Below are 19,405 nucleotides of genomic sequence, written 5' to 3'. Positions count from 1 at the left end.
AAATAAAGGTGGGATGTCTCCTGGAAAGCTGTCTCAGAAGGCAACAGTCAAGAGAAGAGACAAACAAAGAAAAACAGAAAAAAAGAGGGAATGTAGGGGAAATTTATCCCAAAGCAACTTCTAGGACTGAATCGTGGAGCCAATATCCATCTTCATGAAAATTAATCATGTACTGGGTGTCACTGGCAAGGTTTTGGTAGCTGGGGGCTGCAGGGGCAGCCTCTGTGAGGAGAGGCCAGGGCTGCCCTGTGTGGCACACGGCCGGTTCCAGCCGCCTCTGACCGACCCACTCCAGGGCACGGCTGGGCCCCGCAGCCAAAATGGTGGTGCCTCTGAGAGAAACGTCTTCAAGAAGGGGCAAAATTCTGCACATGCAGCAAGGACTGAGGGAAAAAAGTGTGAGAGACAACCCTGTGAACACCAAGGTCAGAGAAGAAGGAGGGGAGGAGGCATCTCAGAAGACATTTTCCTGTGGCCTGTCAGGAAGACCAGGGGAGCAGATACTTCCCTGCAGCCTGTGGAGAGAGGATCACACCTGAGCAGATATCCATGCTGCAGCCTGTGGAGGACACCACACTGGAGCAGGTGGGTACTCCCAGAAGGAGCTATGGCCTGTGGAGAACCTACGCTGGAGCAGAGGAAAAGTGTGAGGAGGAAGGAGCAGCTGAGAGGACCTGGTATGGACTGACCCCGGCCCTGTATTCCCCATCCCCTCTGTGCTGCTGGGGCAGGGGGAGGAGGTGGAAGAGTTAGGAGTGAAGGCATAAAGTTGAGCCCGGTGAAAAGGAGGCAAAGACAAGTGTTTTAGCGTTTGTCTTCATTTCTCACCATCTAAATCTTTTTAATTTCATCTAAATAATTCTAATTGGCAATAAATTAAATTCGTTTTCCCCAAGGCAAGTCTATTTTGCCTGTGAAAGTGATTGGTAAGTGATCTCCCTCTCTTTATTTTGTTCCATGACCTTTTCCATCCTGTTTTCTCTCCCTGTCTTGTTGAGGAAGGGTCATGAGAGAGTGGCTGGGTGGGGGTCTGGCAGGTCAACCCACCACATGTGAACAGTCATACAAAATCACTGGGGGAAGGCTGGCCTACTATTTGAGATCATCAATATTTACCAGACAGATGAGATCCAAAAAGAAATCCAGAGTCTTGATCATACAGAGAATTCAGTATTCTACTGGTACTGGGTATTTCTACTCACTTTTAACATGCTTAAGTATACTGAGTCTGTCTGGGATGCAGTTAATTTTCTTCATAGCAGCTCATGTGGTGCTATGTTTTGGGTTTGTGGCTGAAGTGTTGGTAACACGCTGATGTTTTAGCTATTGCTGAATAGCGCTTGTACTTTTCTTCCTCCCACTCTGACCCCCCTCCTGGTCCTGAGTGAGTAGGCTGGGGATGCACAAGAAATTGAGAGAGGACATAACTAGAGGTCATGCTCAGCAATAAAAGCTGAGAGAAAGGAGGAGGAAGAGGGGACATTCAGAGCTATGGCATTTGTCTTCCCAAGTAACTGTTGTGCATGTTGAGGCCTTGCTTTCCAGGAAGTGGCTAAACATCTGCCTGCTGATGGGAAGTAGTGAATCAATTCCTTATTTTGTTTTGCTTGCACCCCAGCTTTGCGTCACCTATTAAACTGTCTCTACCTCCACCCACAGGTTTTCTTGCTTTTTGCTCTGCTGATTCTTTCTGCTATCCCACTGTGGGGGAGTGAGTTGAGTGAGCACTCAAAAACACGGTGTGGATTTAGCTACCAGCCAGGGCCAATGTGCCACATCAAGTATTTTGTTTGACCACTGCCAGACTGTGCCTCATTTTACAGAATCACAAGCTACTCTTGTTTAATTCTGCTCCTAACATGAACAGAGGTATCATCCTTCTCAGTGCAGAGTTGGGAAAGCCAAAGCAGAGCTTTCTGCTTAGGAGTTATGCAGGTATGGGAGTATTTAGCTTTGTTCTGCCATTTTCATTGCTGTTCAAGCATCAGCATTCTGTTCACATATTTCAAATGGCTAAAGCTATGGTAACATCTGGTTTTTCGACAGGATCCCATCCATACTCAGTGCCCAAAATCGATGCACAAAAGGGGAACACTATGTTTCAAATGCACAACTTTGCAATCTAAATAATATTTTAAGATAATTTTTAAGTAACACATGCACCATGAGAAAGAAGGCATGTTTTATTTTCAATGTTGACTTCATATTCTTATATAAATATTCACATACTTCATATATTTAAAAATTTTATTTCAATATGAAACAAGTAACAGGCTCAGTTTTTTGAGGGACACTGGCTCCCCTCCTTAGTGATGTGAAACCTGGACTCTGGCATCAGGTAAATGGGTTTTCGGCCTTAATTCAGACTAGGGGTGTATCAACTGGTAAAATCACTGAGCAGGAAACAGCAGAAAAAAATTTAAAATTGCATGTTAATTTGTAAACAGTTTTGGTAATTTTACTCAAACAAGAAACCCACTGAAATGTAGTTCGTTTTGTCTTAAGTCACATCTTGTGCTTTAATAAACTAAAAACAGATGTGCACAGACCATGACCATTATTTTATCTCAAGCGTTATTTTATACAGGCAACATTTTACCTCATTTAAGAGGATGTTGCATTAATTTTAACCATGAGTGGTCAGGTGCACTCTGTGCACATTTTCTAGCATGTTACTATTTCTCAAATACATCGGTAATGCTATTTTAATTTTAATATCTTTTTAGTATCTATTTTTATTTTTGTTTTGATCTATATAATTCTTCAGGATAGCTCTCATAGCATTAATCCTCATAATGGTGGAAGTGATAGTAGCTAGACAGTTTCACAACAGTTCCTGCATCTTCATCTTCTCAGCCTTCTTGTCTTCATGGAGAACTATTTGAATTCCTATGTTGTTTTTTTGTACTACTTGCTTATCATTGCCATGAAATTCAGAATCAGAAAGTGTGTTTTGCTGTGGTGTTAACAGGGGCTGCTGCATCTTGTGCGGAACCTTGATCTTGCTCGTTTGATTTTTGTGGTGATGTTTCAGCTGGACTTAAGTGCTCTGAATCCTCTGTGTGCCAAGGCTGTGTTTCAACTAACTCTTTTGCCTTGCGTGCAGCACTGCTTATGTTTTCCTCCACTGAGATTTCCACCTGCAATGGTTTCCTGCTCTGCAATGCTTCTATCTTTGTCTGGGTCTGGAGGGTCATCTTTGATTAGAATGAAAGGCTAGCTCTCAAAGACCCATCTTATAGAGAGGACCTGTCCTCTCCAGATTTCACTCCACTCTTAAGCATTGTTTTTCTGGTCTTGCAAACATTGGAATGATGAAGGCAAAGCCATATCTAGCCTGCTGCACATCTGACATCATATTCTGTGTTCCAGATACACCATGATAAAATATTAGAAACCTCATTCAGATTATATTTCTCTAAGCGTTTTAATTGTGGATGGAAATGTTTGTATAAATGTCTTAGTTCACATAAATTGCTGTGCTTTGGGTACAGATCTGTGGAGACAGTGGGCTTTGTTGGAGAACTGGATGAGTCAGTGGACTGGGAAGTTGCTGTCATTTCCAATGGAGCTTTTCCATAAGTAGTGGAAAACTTTTCTGTGCTTCCATATTCATGGAATCTGGAGCAAATCATTGCACAAGTAGTGGTCCCATCCTTGGTGTAGAAGTTTTCTGTAGTCTGTTTGCTGAAGTAGTAGTAGAAGATAAACTAACTGTTGAAGGCCATGTAATTTCCTGGTATGTATTTTCCAACTTTAGGGAACAAAAGTGGTTGTTGGTTTTTTTTTAAAGTATAGTAACATAGAAAAAAAATTTTCTGTTCTTCACAAAAGCTAGCTCTGCAGGGATCCAAGCAATAGGATTATAATAGGATCTGGAAAGAAACAATCCATCACCTATTGCTCAAAATGCATAAAACCAATCTTTTGAACTAAGAGCTGTGCCATTTGCACCATGAAAAGAAATGTGGAATTCATACAAAATGCAAAATGATGATTGAACAGTCTTGGAGTTTTTGCTGCAACAAATGCAGACTTTGCATTATAAGCATAATGTAAAGTTATGCCGTGGCTTATGCTCATTTTCATTTCTTCTGAAAGTGACATTTTCTATCCTTCTGAGAATCTGTGGTGTCAGAAATGATACATATTTACAGATTCAAAACAAGGAAAGAGGAGACTGTGTTCAGCAGAGGAGGACAGGAATGCAAAAGTTTTCATAAAGGTCTACTTTTAATTGTGTTTGTCACATACTGTAAGTTCTTGTTGAGCCTTCCAACGCACTTCATATTACATTATGTGCACTTAATTCCTGAAGTCCATGTATTCCCATCATAGGTTACATGTTTAATCACAATCAGTCAAAATAGAAAATCAGACTACATTACAGACCAATGTCTTAACCTCACCACTTCTAATTTGCATAAAGAAAGATCCCTCTTATTAAAAGCACAGACCTTTGCTTCTTTTGCAGGTGTTGCAGTCTCTCTGTCAGAATGAACAGCCTTTTCCTGGGCTGTCCTTTCAATCTGCTCTTTTAAAATCTGTGTTACAGTCTTTGGGAGCTCATTGTTCTGAGCTGCATTGATTACTGCAATGGGAAGAAGAACAAAAAACATCATTTTTCCTCTACCCTGCTTTTTATGAAATTGACTTTATCAATGAATTATAAAACATTATTACATTAGAAAAATTGTACTTAGCCTTGCAGAAGTCTAGAGAGTCACTTGATCATGAACAGAAATCCATAGAGAGAATGACAGAATGGTTGTTGAGGGACAAGTTCTCACCTGCTGTTTTGCCATACCTGAGTGGTGTGGCAGGGCTAAAGGTTTACTGAGGCCTTTGAGTGAATATGATGCATGAATTCTAGTATAGGACTAAACTGCAGCAGCTTCAGCATCTGTGGTCATATTCTGCAGGGCTAGTCAGATCAGATATAAATTAAGCCTTTCTCATCCACAATTTTGTATATATCTGGACTCATGTTTGCCTGTGTTTTTAGACAATTCTTCAAGTCCCCAGTTCTTTCAAGCAACTGAGCACATATTTAAAACTACCTCCTTATGCAAAAGCCATCTCACTATACCGAATTCTAAACTTGTTTCTTACAAGTCCCATTGAAGTCAATGAATGTGCTTTGCTGAGAATTCAGAACAATGTGCATTTTCATGTTTGTATGCTGAGCTGTACATTTGTGTGAGTAAAGACATTTGCCATTGCTTGTTTGTGAGCCTTTATTGTCATGCCACTTCTTACCTGTTTCATCAGTGTGCTGAGTGAAAGTAGAAGCCATTTTTATCTCATTAACTTGCTCACGATGAGAAACCTGTGCACAAAACCTTCACTTTACTATAGGATTTAGTGCAATATGTAAGAATTTCACATACTTCTGTGATACTTCTGTATTTAAAATGTTACAACAAAGAAAAATATGAATGGGAAACCTAATTAATTACCATGTTAAAACTAATAAATTAAGAACACTTAGTAAAACATCTTTAAAAAATTATTACGCGCTGCCTAATGAGGGACACTATCAGCCGAACATCCAGATCTTGCTGTACCAAGTGGTAAAGGAGGAAGAAACGAAGCAGGTATGTATCAGCTTCTCAGTATAACTGTCCAATGACATAATTATTAAGTGATGTCGTTACCTCTTGTGTTTGAGAGGCTTCCATTTGACTTTCATTGGAGGTCATTTCATTGCATTCAGCTTCCCTGGTGCTGCTTGATACTGTGTACTGCCTGCTACTTGACTTTTCCTAAATACAAATAAAAATAATTGCACATTAGCAGCTAACAGTAAATCACAGTAAATCTTTTTTTTTTTCTATGAAGGGCTTTCACAAATAAATTCTAATGTAAGTGGTGTAACTAGAACAGTCATTTCACAGCAGAATACCGTGGTTATTATGATTGATATTTGTTGCCATAAGAACTAGAACAGGCTTTTGTATAACAGATAAGATATCAAGTCATTTCTGTTAATGCAGCCAGATTTTGACCAGCAGATACGGAAAGCTGCATGAATCCGTATAATGTATAATTAGACTGGAAAGGGATGAAGGTGACCAGGAAGACTGGTTCTGGCTTTACATGCTGTTACCTATCAACTTGTTACCTATTAGCAGACATGAGGCTAATGCAACTTTGTAAAAGGAAGTATAATAATATGTCTATTGAAGAGATGCTGACTTCCTGCATATGCTTTATACAGCGCTTCTGATGCAAAAATCATGCTGAATTGCAGTTGTGAAAAATATGACCTATATATCCCATATAATATATATATATATCCCATAAAATATACAGGCTAGCATTATATCTACAAGTCTGGTAGACCGAGCATGTCATTGAGAGTTTAAAGCACTGTCTGAGATGTCCATGTAAACTAATTTCTGAGGTTATCTATGTTTAGTTCAACTCCAAATTCTGGCAGTGATTTGTTTTCTTGTTTAAAGCCTGTCACAGAACCTGTGTTAACATCATGTTACCTGTGTCCATTGACTACTTTGAGATTTAATGATTAGAAGAAATAAATCCTAAGGATTGATATTATTAAGATATCAGTTCTGTGCTTCCTCTCTCTTGCACATGAGCATGCACACAGGGACATCTAACAAATAATTTCACTTATGTAAAATCAAATTTTCTTCTTCCTTTGTCAGAAGGAAGCTTGCCTGTTAGTTTCTAGTGATAATAAGCTTTCAAATAAAAGGACCTTCTGGTCCCTCCAGCAAGAGCTTCCAAAGTGTTCAATGTAATGTGAATGGAGGCAGCGCTGTGTTTCTGAGATTGGTGCTATACATCTAGAGCAACAGAGAGCTGTAAGCTTCCTGCATCTCAAATCCTGGCACCTCCTTGAAAGCCAGCTAACTGTAGGTGAAGAAAGTAGTGCTCTCCCATAGTCATCCCATGACAAAGCATATATTTATGGGATTTAATCCACCTTCAAACTAAGGAATACTTACACTGCTTGCATCTCCACTAACATTTCTTCTGAATCAATATAGGGGAGCATCCACTGCCTGGCCCATAATTTCTGCCATACAGTAGGCAGCAAGGGCTCTTAGGTTCTGTGGCAGGGAAACAACATGCACCTCCTTCATGGGCTTTAGGAATTTCTTCCGCCTCTGTGCTGTCAAATGATCTGTTTCAACTATAAGGTGAATCAAAATCATATGAACAAAAGGCAGAATAAATTTTCTGATTACTGGACTAGTAAATGCTTTAGTACGTTACCAGTATCAAAATTAGTCCTATCTACCTCAAAGTTTGAACTGTCAAGGTGAGGTGAGGCTTGAGGAGAGCAAGTCAGAGCGTGCTTTACACTCACAAGTTCTGTATGTGTAGCAGTTGTGAGGGGCCATACCCACTGAAAAGTTGAAAAGACTATACCCCCACTAAGTTAAAAAGAGTCAGTTCAAAGAAGATGAAGTGCAAATTTTTCCATCTATTCTGTTTAATGACTGTGTAGGTGTATGTATAATATGCCTGTTCATTTTATATGGATATGCTTTTCAAGATATTTATGCATATATATGCTTTTTTCATTTAAGATAAGCTTTTCTGTTCTACTGTGCATGTTTTAGATATGTAAGTCAAGCTCTCATTACTGGAAAAACTCATTCATGAGACACAAAATATGTTCATGATAGTCATTATGTGTCCTTTGAATGGTGTGGGGTATTAAAAAGGAATATAATTAGGCTTAATGTAGTCAGGAAGCAAATCTAATCTGAATGTCACTACTGCTTTACTGCTGTAACTTTGGTACTGCTTATGAAGTAGTTGCCATATTGCAAAAGATTATAATCATTTAATGCGACAGCTATGGCTGTCTAAAATGCAGCCTAAATATTATGGGCCAGATTTTGACAATACAATTACACGGCCTTGTTCTGGGCATGCAGGGAGGAAGAGGGACTTGGAGGTTCTCATGTTTTGTGCATCTGTCAAGATGGCTAATTGAAATTCCAGTGACCGAGGGTAAAATGCTGCTTGTTTATTATTCCAAGCAAGTGGAGAGTGGGAAGACCTGTGGTTTCATCCCTCCTCTGTAATGGCCAACTGTTGGATATAGGATAGCATATCCTGTAGGTAGGATTAATTTAGTATACCCCATTAGAGTCTGTGGTATGTTTTGTAGACCTCATAGATTTTGGAGAATATTCTGTAGAATTATTTGATGGTCTGCATGGGATAAGGTGGTTCTTATCTTATTAAGCAGGATAAATCGTGCCTCCAATGCAGGACACTGGCTGCAGATCACGATCTAGATTTAATACTAGTTAAGGGTTGTGCTTGTGGGAACTTGATCCTTTATTTGTTTCTGTGGAATACACAATTCCTGCCATACTGTGAGTTATTAAATCAATCAAGGTTATTTAATCAACCAGATCCTGCATTGCAGTGTCAGGAGGGAACAGCTCCCCTCCAGCTGTGCAGGGGAGGAGGACAGACAGAGGACTCAAAGTCATTTTTGGTATCAGAAGTGAAGACAACTATTATGGTTGCTTTTCCCATGGTCCAAGAATCACCTTTAAATTACTTTTTGCTTATTGTATGCCATGTAACAAGTTAGCTTCAGAAAACACTGTCAGGTGGATGATTGTTGGCATGCTGCTAGCTCACAAAGAGTTTCTTACGGTCATTTTATTTTTATTTCAGACTTCCATCACCCTCCATTCTCTTCAACATGTTTCAAGTCACCCTTTATGGGGGCTGCTGGACTTCCCATGCATATCTGTATGGTACTTAATACAGGGGGCTATAATGTCCTGTTGTGTCTCTGCATGATATGTCATTCTAACCTAAAACAATACTATTTAAAAAATAAAGATGTAAATCTGAGAATGTCTGTATACGTTTTGCTAGAGAAGGACATTTTTATGTAGGCATTCAGATTCTGTTACCGAAGAGAACTGTAATTGCTACACGCGTTTTATATGTTAGTGGCCCATACATCAATTTTAGTGCCTCTGCGCTGCAATAATTTAGATTGAATTCTTATTGCAAAATGTGCCAAGATTTGAATTTTCAGAAACTGTTCTGCGTATTTTAGATCAAGGATTGCTTTTTGGTGTTGACATTTTTGCAGTTTCCTTCTGTTCTGACAACAGACAAGCCATACTTTCCCTTTCAGAAATAAAATTGCTTTGAGGCTCAGAATATGTATGCTATGTTATATGCATATGTACATAAAAGATGTATACAATTCTATGTATATATGTATGTATGTATTGTTCAAGGGAATCAAATGGCCCACAAGCTTGTTCAAGCACAAGAATGCCTTTAACTCGCTCACATTTGAAGCATATTGCTTTTAGTTGAACTGTACATTATGGTCATCATGTAAGCTCTATGGGAAGTTGGCTAATATAATATTTTTGTATTGACATATTTAGAACTTTCTGTTCTAGATGATCAGTATGTACAAACTTGCAGTTCCCTTCCAGCAGCGGAAGTAAGTTGTGAGCCTAAAGCTTCGATTACAAAATTAGTAACAATAGAATGACTGACTGATGATTTACTTGCTGTGAATCTTCATTTCTTCCTCAAAGCTATGCTTTTTTACCTATTTATGTTCTTACCACAATATCATCTGCACATCACTACTGTGAGAGTCTTGCAGAAATTTCTATAAAAACTTCACTTATCTGCAATTCATCTCTATGATGTCAGCCTTACTTAGTTGTATGTATATACTTAGGGTGGTTTGGGCACTATATGGAAGATTTATATAAAAGGGTAAGGTTTTCACCATTCACTAACATTGTACTATTACTCAATCTTATCCTCTGCAATTGCTAGAAAATTGGCAATTGCTACATTAGCAATCTTAGAAAATTTGCCTGGAATGACCCTCAATGAAGGAGGTGTAGCTATACCTGTGTCATTCCTGACACATGATACTATATGGTTGAGTAAATATCATATAGTTTCACTATATTCCACTCATCCTTCCTATGTAGGAGGTTCAGCTTGCTTGCCAGAAATGGCTTGTTTCTGATACTGGCCAGTGAGACTTTGTCCGAGCAGCTAGCTGGCTGAGCTGGTGTAGCAAACTACACTCGTCTGGCATTTGCAGAATGACACTGAAGCTCACAACCTCTTCTAAGCTTGGCGGCTGATGATGAAAGGTGCTCATGATGCCAATGGTCAAATTAAAGACCAGGTTTCTAAACAAACTCTGGTTGAATTTGTGACCACATGGCAATTCTGTGATCAGTTTTCATTGCTGCTCACCATTCTGGACAAGAGTTTAGTACATCCTACTGGTAATATGGCACCTTTCACAAGGAACCAATCTCCCTTACAGTGAAGATAGCTATGAATGATGGCTGCTGCCTGAGAAAAACAGAAAGATAAATACTTATTATTTGCATATTTGATGTCAATGTTCTGAATGAAAAGCCATGCACTCCTTATGCAGTAATTGAATATGTAGTAAAATGTTCAGGTATTTAGATTACTGTTCAAAAAATGAATTGCTTCCTTACTTTAGCTTGGATTAATAGTTTGAATTTATCCAGATATGGGGATCTGTCTTCAAACCACATGATTTCTCTGTTTTGCCCCGGGATTGATTCAGTGACCTTGAATAATCTTTCAACTACCTAAGTGTATAATCCCATTTTCCATGAGAGTGTAGTTATGTTAGATGGAAATGGGATTTTATGGTCTTGCAGTAAGTTATTTAACCTAAATTTTAAGATTGTTCCATATAGTTTTGAGTCATTTTATTTCCTGTGAACATGACTATTTCTGCTGATGATTTGAGAGAGTCTCCTCAACTAGCCACAGAGGATACATACATGGATAAGTATGCTTAGAGGTCACATTTTTGTTGAAGAAACAGAACCATCATAGTGGCTTTGTGGAGAACTAGATGACACTGTTAGACCAGGGAAAATACATCTTCACATCACAGAAATGAAATTATTTGGTTCTGAGTAAGAGAAAAAGTCACATAATTTCTGTACCTGGTTCTGCATTTCTTCATCCAGATAAATGGCAGCTGGGTTGGACCACATCATCAGAAAAGTATGTGCATAACACTTCCTTTTAACAAGGATTATGTTCCAGTATGCTTATGTCCAACTATGGGATTTTTCTGCTTAGTTAAAAATGCTTTAATACCTCTGCAACAAACTGTGTCTTCTCCCCTACAAACTGGAGTTTTGCTTGTTGTTTTTGCAAATCGTTGATACTGGAATGTGTAACAAATGAGAGATAGCTGGTAGATATAATGATGCTTACTTAACATTAAAATGAACCTGTGGCAGAATGTTGATGTGTCCTGTTCTACAGAGTTGGGACGGGGATATTGCTTAAAAATCTCTCCAAGAAGTGCAGGATTGTTAAGCAATTTGCTGTTCCATTACTGTTTTTCATCGTGCACAGGACAGATTGTGCAATGTGTTTTATTATAGGGGATTTCACATAGTCCAAAATCATTATCTCCTACAACAATTTTTCATGGCATATGCTAATGAAGTAATAAAATGTAAAGACCTTTTATCTAAACTAACACTTAGCTGCTGCTTTGTTCTGCTTTTATGTAGCATCTGGGTTCTTCTGTGCAATTTTTGATCTGTTTAGGGGAGTTGATTAGATTTAACTCAATGGAAGCAGGAAACTCCTTTTGAAAGAGAATGGCTTAATATCACATTAAGTGCAATATATGCAAAATATCACCATGATACTTGGTAATAAATTACAGTCTTATAGACAAGGTTCAATATAAAATACTGCTATGGTAGTAATCTGCTTTGCTCATCTATTTGCTGTAAGTCTAGTAGTGGCTATATTGAGTGTTCATCTGCATAAAATAATACACGATTCCTGTAGTATATCTCAAAGAGAAAATTGTATAAGTATGAACATTAAGGAAACATTTTAGTCATAATGAAAACTTTTCAGTTAAGCAAACAGTCATATTTTTTTCCTCAAGCTATCTAGCAGGGCATACCTCATTTGTTAGTATTAAAAATGCTATTGTTACCTGTACAGATTTGTGCTGGTACTGAGCAAAGGTCTTTTGTGAAGAAGTCATCTGCATTTTCTCAAATTGTTTCCTCACTGCTGCCAGGCCACCAGGCACAGTACAGAAGTTGGTTTTCTCTGCTGTCTAGAGTGATAAAATAAGGCCAGTTGTTTTCCATTTGCACTAAGAATGTACTTCTACGAGCTGATTTTTTTTTTTAAAGTAGTTAATAACAGTAAGCTATAATGCTTCTAAATTTCAAATGAAAAATTTGGAAACATTTGGTTATGTCTGTAGCCTCTTAGAGCCAAATTTTACTGATGTAATCTGTAGACACTACTTATTTTAACAGTACACATGAATTAACATTAGCATTCAGAATAGATACAGTAATAAAACAGTTATTTTTCAGGTGTTGTCATCAAAATACAGAACATATACGTACTGTTAACATTAACTGTTGAATCTCATTGGCTCATCTTAGGACTTTTACTTATCAACCAAAACCGAGGACTTACAAATTATGAAGTTCTTTTGGAATTTTGTAATCTAGAATTTATTCAGCACTAGTTGCTAAGTGCTCCAGTGCAAAATAGATCCTGCTGGGGTAGCTGCATATTTATCTCTGCCTAAACAAGTGTCTGAGGACTCAGTGGCTTCCTCTGAAGTTTTAGGGATCACTCATGTATTTTCAGCCATGTAATACTCTGTCTTTGCAAGAGAGACAAATGACAGACAATTATAAATACTGTTTCTGGCAAGTTCATAAACCACATCACAGGAGACATACATTGTGATTTGGAGAACTACAGGCTAATGTATATTTGAAAAATGTGCATGTTTGGCCTGAATCTTTAGCACCAAAAGGAGTAGGTCCCATCTACTTGATTGTCAGTAGCAACGACTTTCCGGAACAATCCTTCTCTGCTGTTCCCTCTTCTACTTGTTTATCCTGAGTTCTGTTGCATTCAGAGTTGTCACCTGGCCCTCTCTGTATTTTTTCAATAGGTTTTGTTGAAAAACAGAGAGATACTTTCAAGCAGGCCTTTTTGAGATGATCTTTCTTCACTAACAACAGTGCTGAAGGTCACAAGAATGCCTTTACCCTCAGGCTCCCTGTTCTAGTTCTGTCCCTTGTGTGTTACCTCTCATATGGTACTAGAACTACGCTTTCAGCATTTGAGTTTATTAATCAGTATGCAGAAAATAACCCACCTGATAATTAGAAATAGCCTTGTTATGAAGGTTACCAAGTAAACTTAGGTTTACATCAGGCTTACACACCTGATGAGTAAGTAAGCAGATCATAAAAAGTAATTTTTTTTTCCCTATGATGAAGGCAGCATGATTCTATATGTACGTGGATGTGTAAATGTGAAAAGTAATTATTTTAGTAAATGAACATTTCAGGCACACCTTGCCAGCCATTTGGAGACATTTAGAGGGGTAAATGTAGTTACGGGTCCTTTAAGAAAACATTAATTCCCTCTAATGGAACCAGATATGCAGTTCCTTTTTCAGGCAACCATCTATTTCAGCAAGAAATTGCAAGGAGTGCCAGAGTGTAAACGAAGCGTTTCCTATGTGCTCAACACAGTTAAGTTGGGTCAGGCTTCACACAGTTCTTTTCTTTTTGAGAGAGAGTAGTAACTTCAGCAATGCTTCCAATTGCAGGAGTAGGGAATCAGAACCTTCTCAGCCAGGTGAACTGCAGGAATCTGCTCTCAATACACACAGGCAATTCGGAAATAAGGAAGTGAGGAGGCAGGAATTTGGTGGTTGGAAAACACCCGGTCTCTGGTGAGTGTGGCTGGTGGCTGTTTTCACTATGTGGCTTTTGGGCTAGCCAAGCAGACAGAAGGTCCCTTCAGCTGCTGCAGACCACTTCTCCCAAGATCAAAGTGCAGGTAAGAGTGGAAATCCTTCTACAGCTCTTCTTGCGTATGGACAAAGATGCTGGCTGGTGAGAGCTGCGTTGTAGTCCTTCTTTTGCCAGAGATGCTCTCAGACTTACAGGAGTTATTCTGGCCTAGTTTACAGTAAGAAAAAGGTGTTCTTCCCATGTGCTGGAAGTTTAGCATAAACAAAGACCATTGGCATTCTGGCATTGAAGCCAGCCAGCATAATGCCTCTGTTTCCTGATAAAAGGGTGTTGAGCTACAGCTTCTAGGTAGGGTTTTAAGATGCGGTAAAAATACACTTTTTATCCTGTAGTATTTGTGCAGAACTCAGGCAGATTTTCCTGATTTTCCTGGCTGAGATCTGAATACCCAATTTTCAGATATTCCTGACTGATAATTAAATGTGTAGTGAAGCGGTCTTGCTTTATTTTACTAGATTATAAATTCTTTTAGCCAAATAGTTTATGTGCTACTTGGTATTAATGTTAAACTTTGCTATAAAATACCTAATCCTTATAGATAGACATGTAGAGAGATGACTAAAACAAAATTTTAAAAGTTTTTTTCTAAATATTTTTCATATCATACCCATTTTTAAATAATTTTATTATAAAACAATACTTTTTCATATACCTTGTCCCATCGAGCTTCTGTTTTAAAATACAGCAATTTCAGATTCTTTAGTTTGAACAGCAAGAAGTCTAAACTTAATGTGCATTTGAATATGATTTTATTATTTTCGGTAGTGCAGAAACTGCTGGGGTTAGTCATTATGAGCTGAAAGAATAACTGTGTTGCAAATCGATTGCAACTCTATGGTTGCATTAAATGCGGTTCATCCAACAGTGGAATACAAAGAACAGTACTTCCAATGAATTAAAGGGAATTGTCCAAATGACCAAAGGTATATAGCACGAAAAATCTCATTCAGTAGAAACAGAGTTTGCTAAGTAGATTGGTAATTTAGGTTTCAAATTCTGATCACCATAGTGGCCCATCAGTCAGATTGTATAAATAAAGAATGTAGGATATGTCACTATGCAAAGCAAACACAGACCTAAGAAGATAAGATAAAGAAGCATTGCTATCTTACATGAGCAAAGGAGTTGCTACTCTCTCTCTCAGACACAGCAGCCTTGTACAAAGCCATTCTTTCCTTCAAGGAGACAGTCTCCTGGAAATCCAGCGGTGTGTTATCAGCCCTGGGAGTGCTCTCTTTAGGTAGTCGTCTTCTGGGTTTGCGAGAACCCACTGTAAGTACAAACAGACATCATATTTTCTAAGAAGGAAACAGGTACCTTTTTTCCAAATCTTAAAAGCAGTAGCAGAAAGGAGCACTATTACCAACTTTTTAGCAACTGTATCTTATATTAAATTTAGAACTTACTGAGTACAGAAAAAAATAATTCCATGAAGTTTTTGAAATGGGGGGAAATTCCTTGGGAAATAACAAAAAGCTTTTTTAAAAAAAAACCCATACAATTTTAACTGCAAGCATAGTATATTTTTCTTGATAGTGTTATATTTGTATTATTTAATACTGTAAAAAGTAAGTACTATAAATAACCAATTATAATTAGATCTATTATGTTCTAATTAGCTCTATACACTATAGAATTCATTTGCTTAACAGAGAGTCCATTCCAAGTTGATTGTAGATTTCAATTGTTTACTGATACTGCATTAGAGTATGTTTTAGTTGGTTTAGTACTACTAAAACCTTATTGAAAATTATCTAAATAATTATCTAAATTACTAACTACATTTTAACCTTATTTCAAGGTGTGAAGTTTATAGACTTTTCTATAAGCATCTGCAATTCAGCCACAGTGAATGTGGAGACAACAGTTCAGAGTAGCCTGGAAAGAGCAGCACGGAATTCCTAGCACTAGGAAGTTTTTTGTTGCTGTTTACTACATTCATATAACTGTATTAGAAGAATTCCACATACCCAGAAAGACACCTTAAATTTAATGTAAAGGTATTTTTCCTTCTTGTTTCAGGCAAAGGGTAAAAAAGTATGTTGTGAGAATCTCTCTTGTCTGTGATCAGAGACAGAAGAGATTTCATGTAAATACCACAGGGTGGAAGTTCCTCTTGTCATGCCAAGGTTTTTCTACAGTGCATGGAAAATCGGGTAGAATGACACTGGATTTCTGTAAGCAGAACGCTTCCTTTTTGGTGGGAATTTTAATTAAAATTCCCTCCCTTTTGGTGGAGGGAATTTTAAGACTTCACGAAGATATATTTTTAGTAAAGCCACTAGAATCTAATTTTTTAATGCTTGTGCTTAGCTTATCCTCATGTGTATCAGGTGGAATTGGTGGGTGTTTTTAAGGCCTGAGGACTGTATACCATTTGCCAGAGTCAACTCCTTGTTCTGGAAGCCCAACTGTAATACATACTGCTATACGTATATGCATTACAAAACATGTTCTTGGTCAATAACATTTCTTCTTACCTAAGCTGGTTCACTTTTAATTATTGTATTGTTTTACTAAGGCAGTGGCTGAGAACAGAAAAAAAATTGCCCATTTTCTTTCGAAGTACTCACACTTTCCCTTTAATATCATGAAATGCAGCAGCAAAAGAGACTTTCCAAAATGCTATCTGTTCACCTGGCACAGAACAGAGCGCCAGGGAAGGGGTATCCTATCAAGCAGGGAACATTTCCAAGGTACATTTGGCCTTACTGCTAGTTCACTGGCATAGGTGTTCAAGGGCCAGATACAGCAAGCAAATATAACACACAAATCTAATCTTCAGTAAAAATCAGACAAAGATGCAGACATGCATGGAAGAGTGTCTCAGTGTAAATATACCTGGTTTCTTAGTATTTTTACCTGACCCTACTCATAACTTATGTGAGGATAATTATCTTTTTTATTACGCTTATCCCATGCAGTATATTTGCATATTGCATATAATCGTGATAGGCAGAAGAATTGCTACCGTTCAAGAAAGAATAATAGCAGCAGTAAGAATCAGCTGGAAGGAAAAAAAGGGTTTGCAGAGAAAGTAGAAATCAGAAGAGAGAGAGAATTGCTGTTCTTCAAGTAAGAGTTCTGTACATTAAACCAAATCTAACCAAAACAACGGAAAGGTTGAAAGTATGCTTTGGCAACACAAAAGAGTAGTCCACTGTAGCAAAGCAGTGTCAGTTCATTTTTAAAGGCAGATTGGATTATGTAACAGGCTACTACCAGCATGATATTTATGAGCCATTGCTTTAAAACTCAAGAATGTTTAGGAGGTTAAAAACTTTCTTAGAATTGTTCAGATTCAACAAGGGATTCTTGGATTCTATGTAATTGTAAGGATGCAAATAGTTTCATTAAAGGCAATGAGAATACTCATGTGCTTAAAGTAAGACGTGATTAAATTCCTTGCTGATTTGGGGACATGAATTTAATGGACTGTTTTAAAAAACATTTTAATAGATACATATTATTAGCCACCTGGGGAGTTAAGGTAATAGAAACTATTCTCTTGTTAGCTTTAAAACAGGAAATGCCCTCTCTTTAGAAACTAGTTTTATAACACAATGTGAAACTCTTTGTGGTGGTATGAGAAATTATATGATCTAAGCTTTTGCTCATTAATTTTGCTCATTTTGCTCTAAGCTTTTGCTCATTCAAGACAGCTTAAAGGTGTAATATCTTCAGATTCTTTCTGGGCTACATATGTGCTTGTGATGAAACACTTTGTAAGAAAAGGCTTATGTTTACCAAGGTGAGGTAGGCCAACAAAAAGCTGTTTGCCTTTGTCATATGGGACTCATACAGTAGCATCTATTGCAGAGAATTTAAGGTTTTTTTTAACAATAAGTAACATCAATTATATAAAGTAAATGGAGTTTGGCAAATCTTCTGTGCATAATAGGAGTTGAGAATTCTAGCTTTCTGCAATTTCTTTAGCTATCCCTTATGGGCTTCTCCAGGTTTTCACGATAGGTTGAACAGCAGTATGAGCACTGCCTTCATTGCTTTTCAGTGGAAACAATAGAAGTTGTTGGTTCTCAGCCATACAGCTTGCTGTAAATTACTCAGCCATACAGCTTGCTTGTTCCTTGATACCTCTTCTAGGAAAATAAGATTTAGCATAATTGAAATATTTAACAAAAAGTTCCATATCTCCTTAGTGGTTTGAGGGTATTCCTCTTGCTGAAAAATTAAAGAAAGTTGACATATTGTCATTGGTTGTAGAAAACTCAACACTCATGGTGATGGGAGAAATAATCTATGGATCAGCATTATCTTGTATTTTTCAGAACCTGAATATTTATTCAAGTGCAGAGTTGCAGGTTTCGGTGTCTGACTTCAGCTTTTAGAAGTTTAAGAGCTTTCAGCAGTGCTTTCAAACACTCAAATGAGTCTATAGGGAATTTAGTTCTCCTAAGACAGTCTGAATGCAAAATGGGGTATTGTGGCTTTCATGGGAGCATAGAAAAACATTATCCCCTATGGGTCTGTCACATTTTTAGAAAAAGCTTCATTTGTAAGAGACATGAATTGTTGACTCTGCATTTTTACATAGTTCATATTCTTTGTTATTCCTGGTGGACCAAAAAATACTTCTGAATTATACTGTGCCCAATTTAGACTCAGAGGCAAAGCTGGTATGGAATCTTGTTAGAGAGGAAAAAGAAAGGCTTTGAACTAAGAGAGTCTAAAAGGAGAAGGAAAAAACCAAAGGGCCATATTATAAAAAAGGATACCTGAAAATCTTGAGAATATGTAGAGAAAAGCCACAAAAATTACTCCTACATGGAGAACTGCAGCTGTACCTACTTGATGGAAGAGAAGGTTATAGAATCATAGAATCATCTAGAAGTTATGGGTGATATGGTCATAATGTATAATCATCCTTCCGAGAAGAAATGAGCAGGTGGTAAAGATCTCTCTAATTTGGTAGGAAAAAAAGGAAAAAAGATAAACAGTGGCTGAAAGTTAAACCAGGTAAAAGATCAGGTTGAACACTGAGCACAATAAACATAGCAGCATTAGCTGCAAAAGGTCTTGCACACTGAAATTTCCTTTTCCTTTTTATCTGCTAGAGTGTGGAAATGCTAAACACGCAGGCTAAACATTTTCTGATCAAAAAAAGAGTGTAGTCAGTAAGTGGTTGATACTATGTAAATGGTTTATTTAAACACTAGACAAGACTTTTTATGCTATTTATTTGAGTAATCTGTTGTTTTACGTAAAGTCAAGTCCTACACACTCAGAGTCAGTAAGTGATTTTCTGCAGAAAATTGCATCATCCGTGTTGTTTCTGTGTTAAAACAAACCAAAACACACTCTTTGATACCGTCAAGCAGTGGTCTCCAAAGTGGGATGTGTGCACCCATGGGGCTGTGCAAAACAGTCCATTGGGGTGCAGAAAGAAAATATTTTTTGTAAATAAACAGTTTTTAAAGGATATTTTTTTTATTTCATCCATCATCCTTCTTTAATGTCTATTTGTATGTACGTTGCCTGTGTATATAATGTATTAGAGTAGTCAATGTATA

The 19,405-nt window shown here is 37.6% G+C and overlaps 1 protein-coding gene across 1 annotated transcript in view; it reads right to left on the bottom strand.

The window, feature by feature from the left end:
- The window catches only part of XIRP2 (xin actin binding repeat containing 2), a 59,762-nt gene that overhangs the window by 20,708 nt on the left and 19,649 nt on the right, over window positions 1-19,405 (bottom strand). Inside the window, exons 3-6 of the mRNA XM_074145727.1 lie at window positions 14,987-15,144; window positions 12,011-12,136; window positions 5,260-5,329; window positions 4,458-4,591 (exon numbers count right to left, since the gene is read on the bottom strand). Of these exons, the coding sequence (XP_074001828.1) occupies window positions 4,458-4,591; window positions 5,260-5,329; window positions 12,011-12,136; window positions 14,987-15,144 (488 nt within the window). The remainder of the gene's footprint in view (window positions 1-4,457; window positions 4,592-5,259; window positions 5,330-12,010; window positions 12,137-14,986; window positions 15,145-19,405) is intronic.

The sequence above is a fragment of the Numenius arquata genome, chromosome 3 (assembly GCF_964106895.1).
Source record: "Numenius arquata chromosome 3, bNumArq3.hap1.1, whole genome shotgun sequence".
NCBI lineage: Eukaryota > Metazoa > Chordata > Aves > Charadriiformes > Scolopacidae > Numenius > Numenius arquata.
This window is presented reverse-complemented; position numbering and strand designations above follow the sequence as displayed.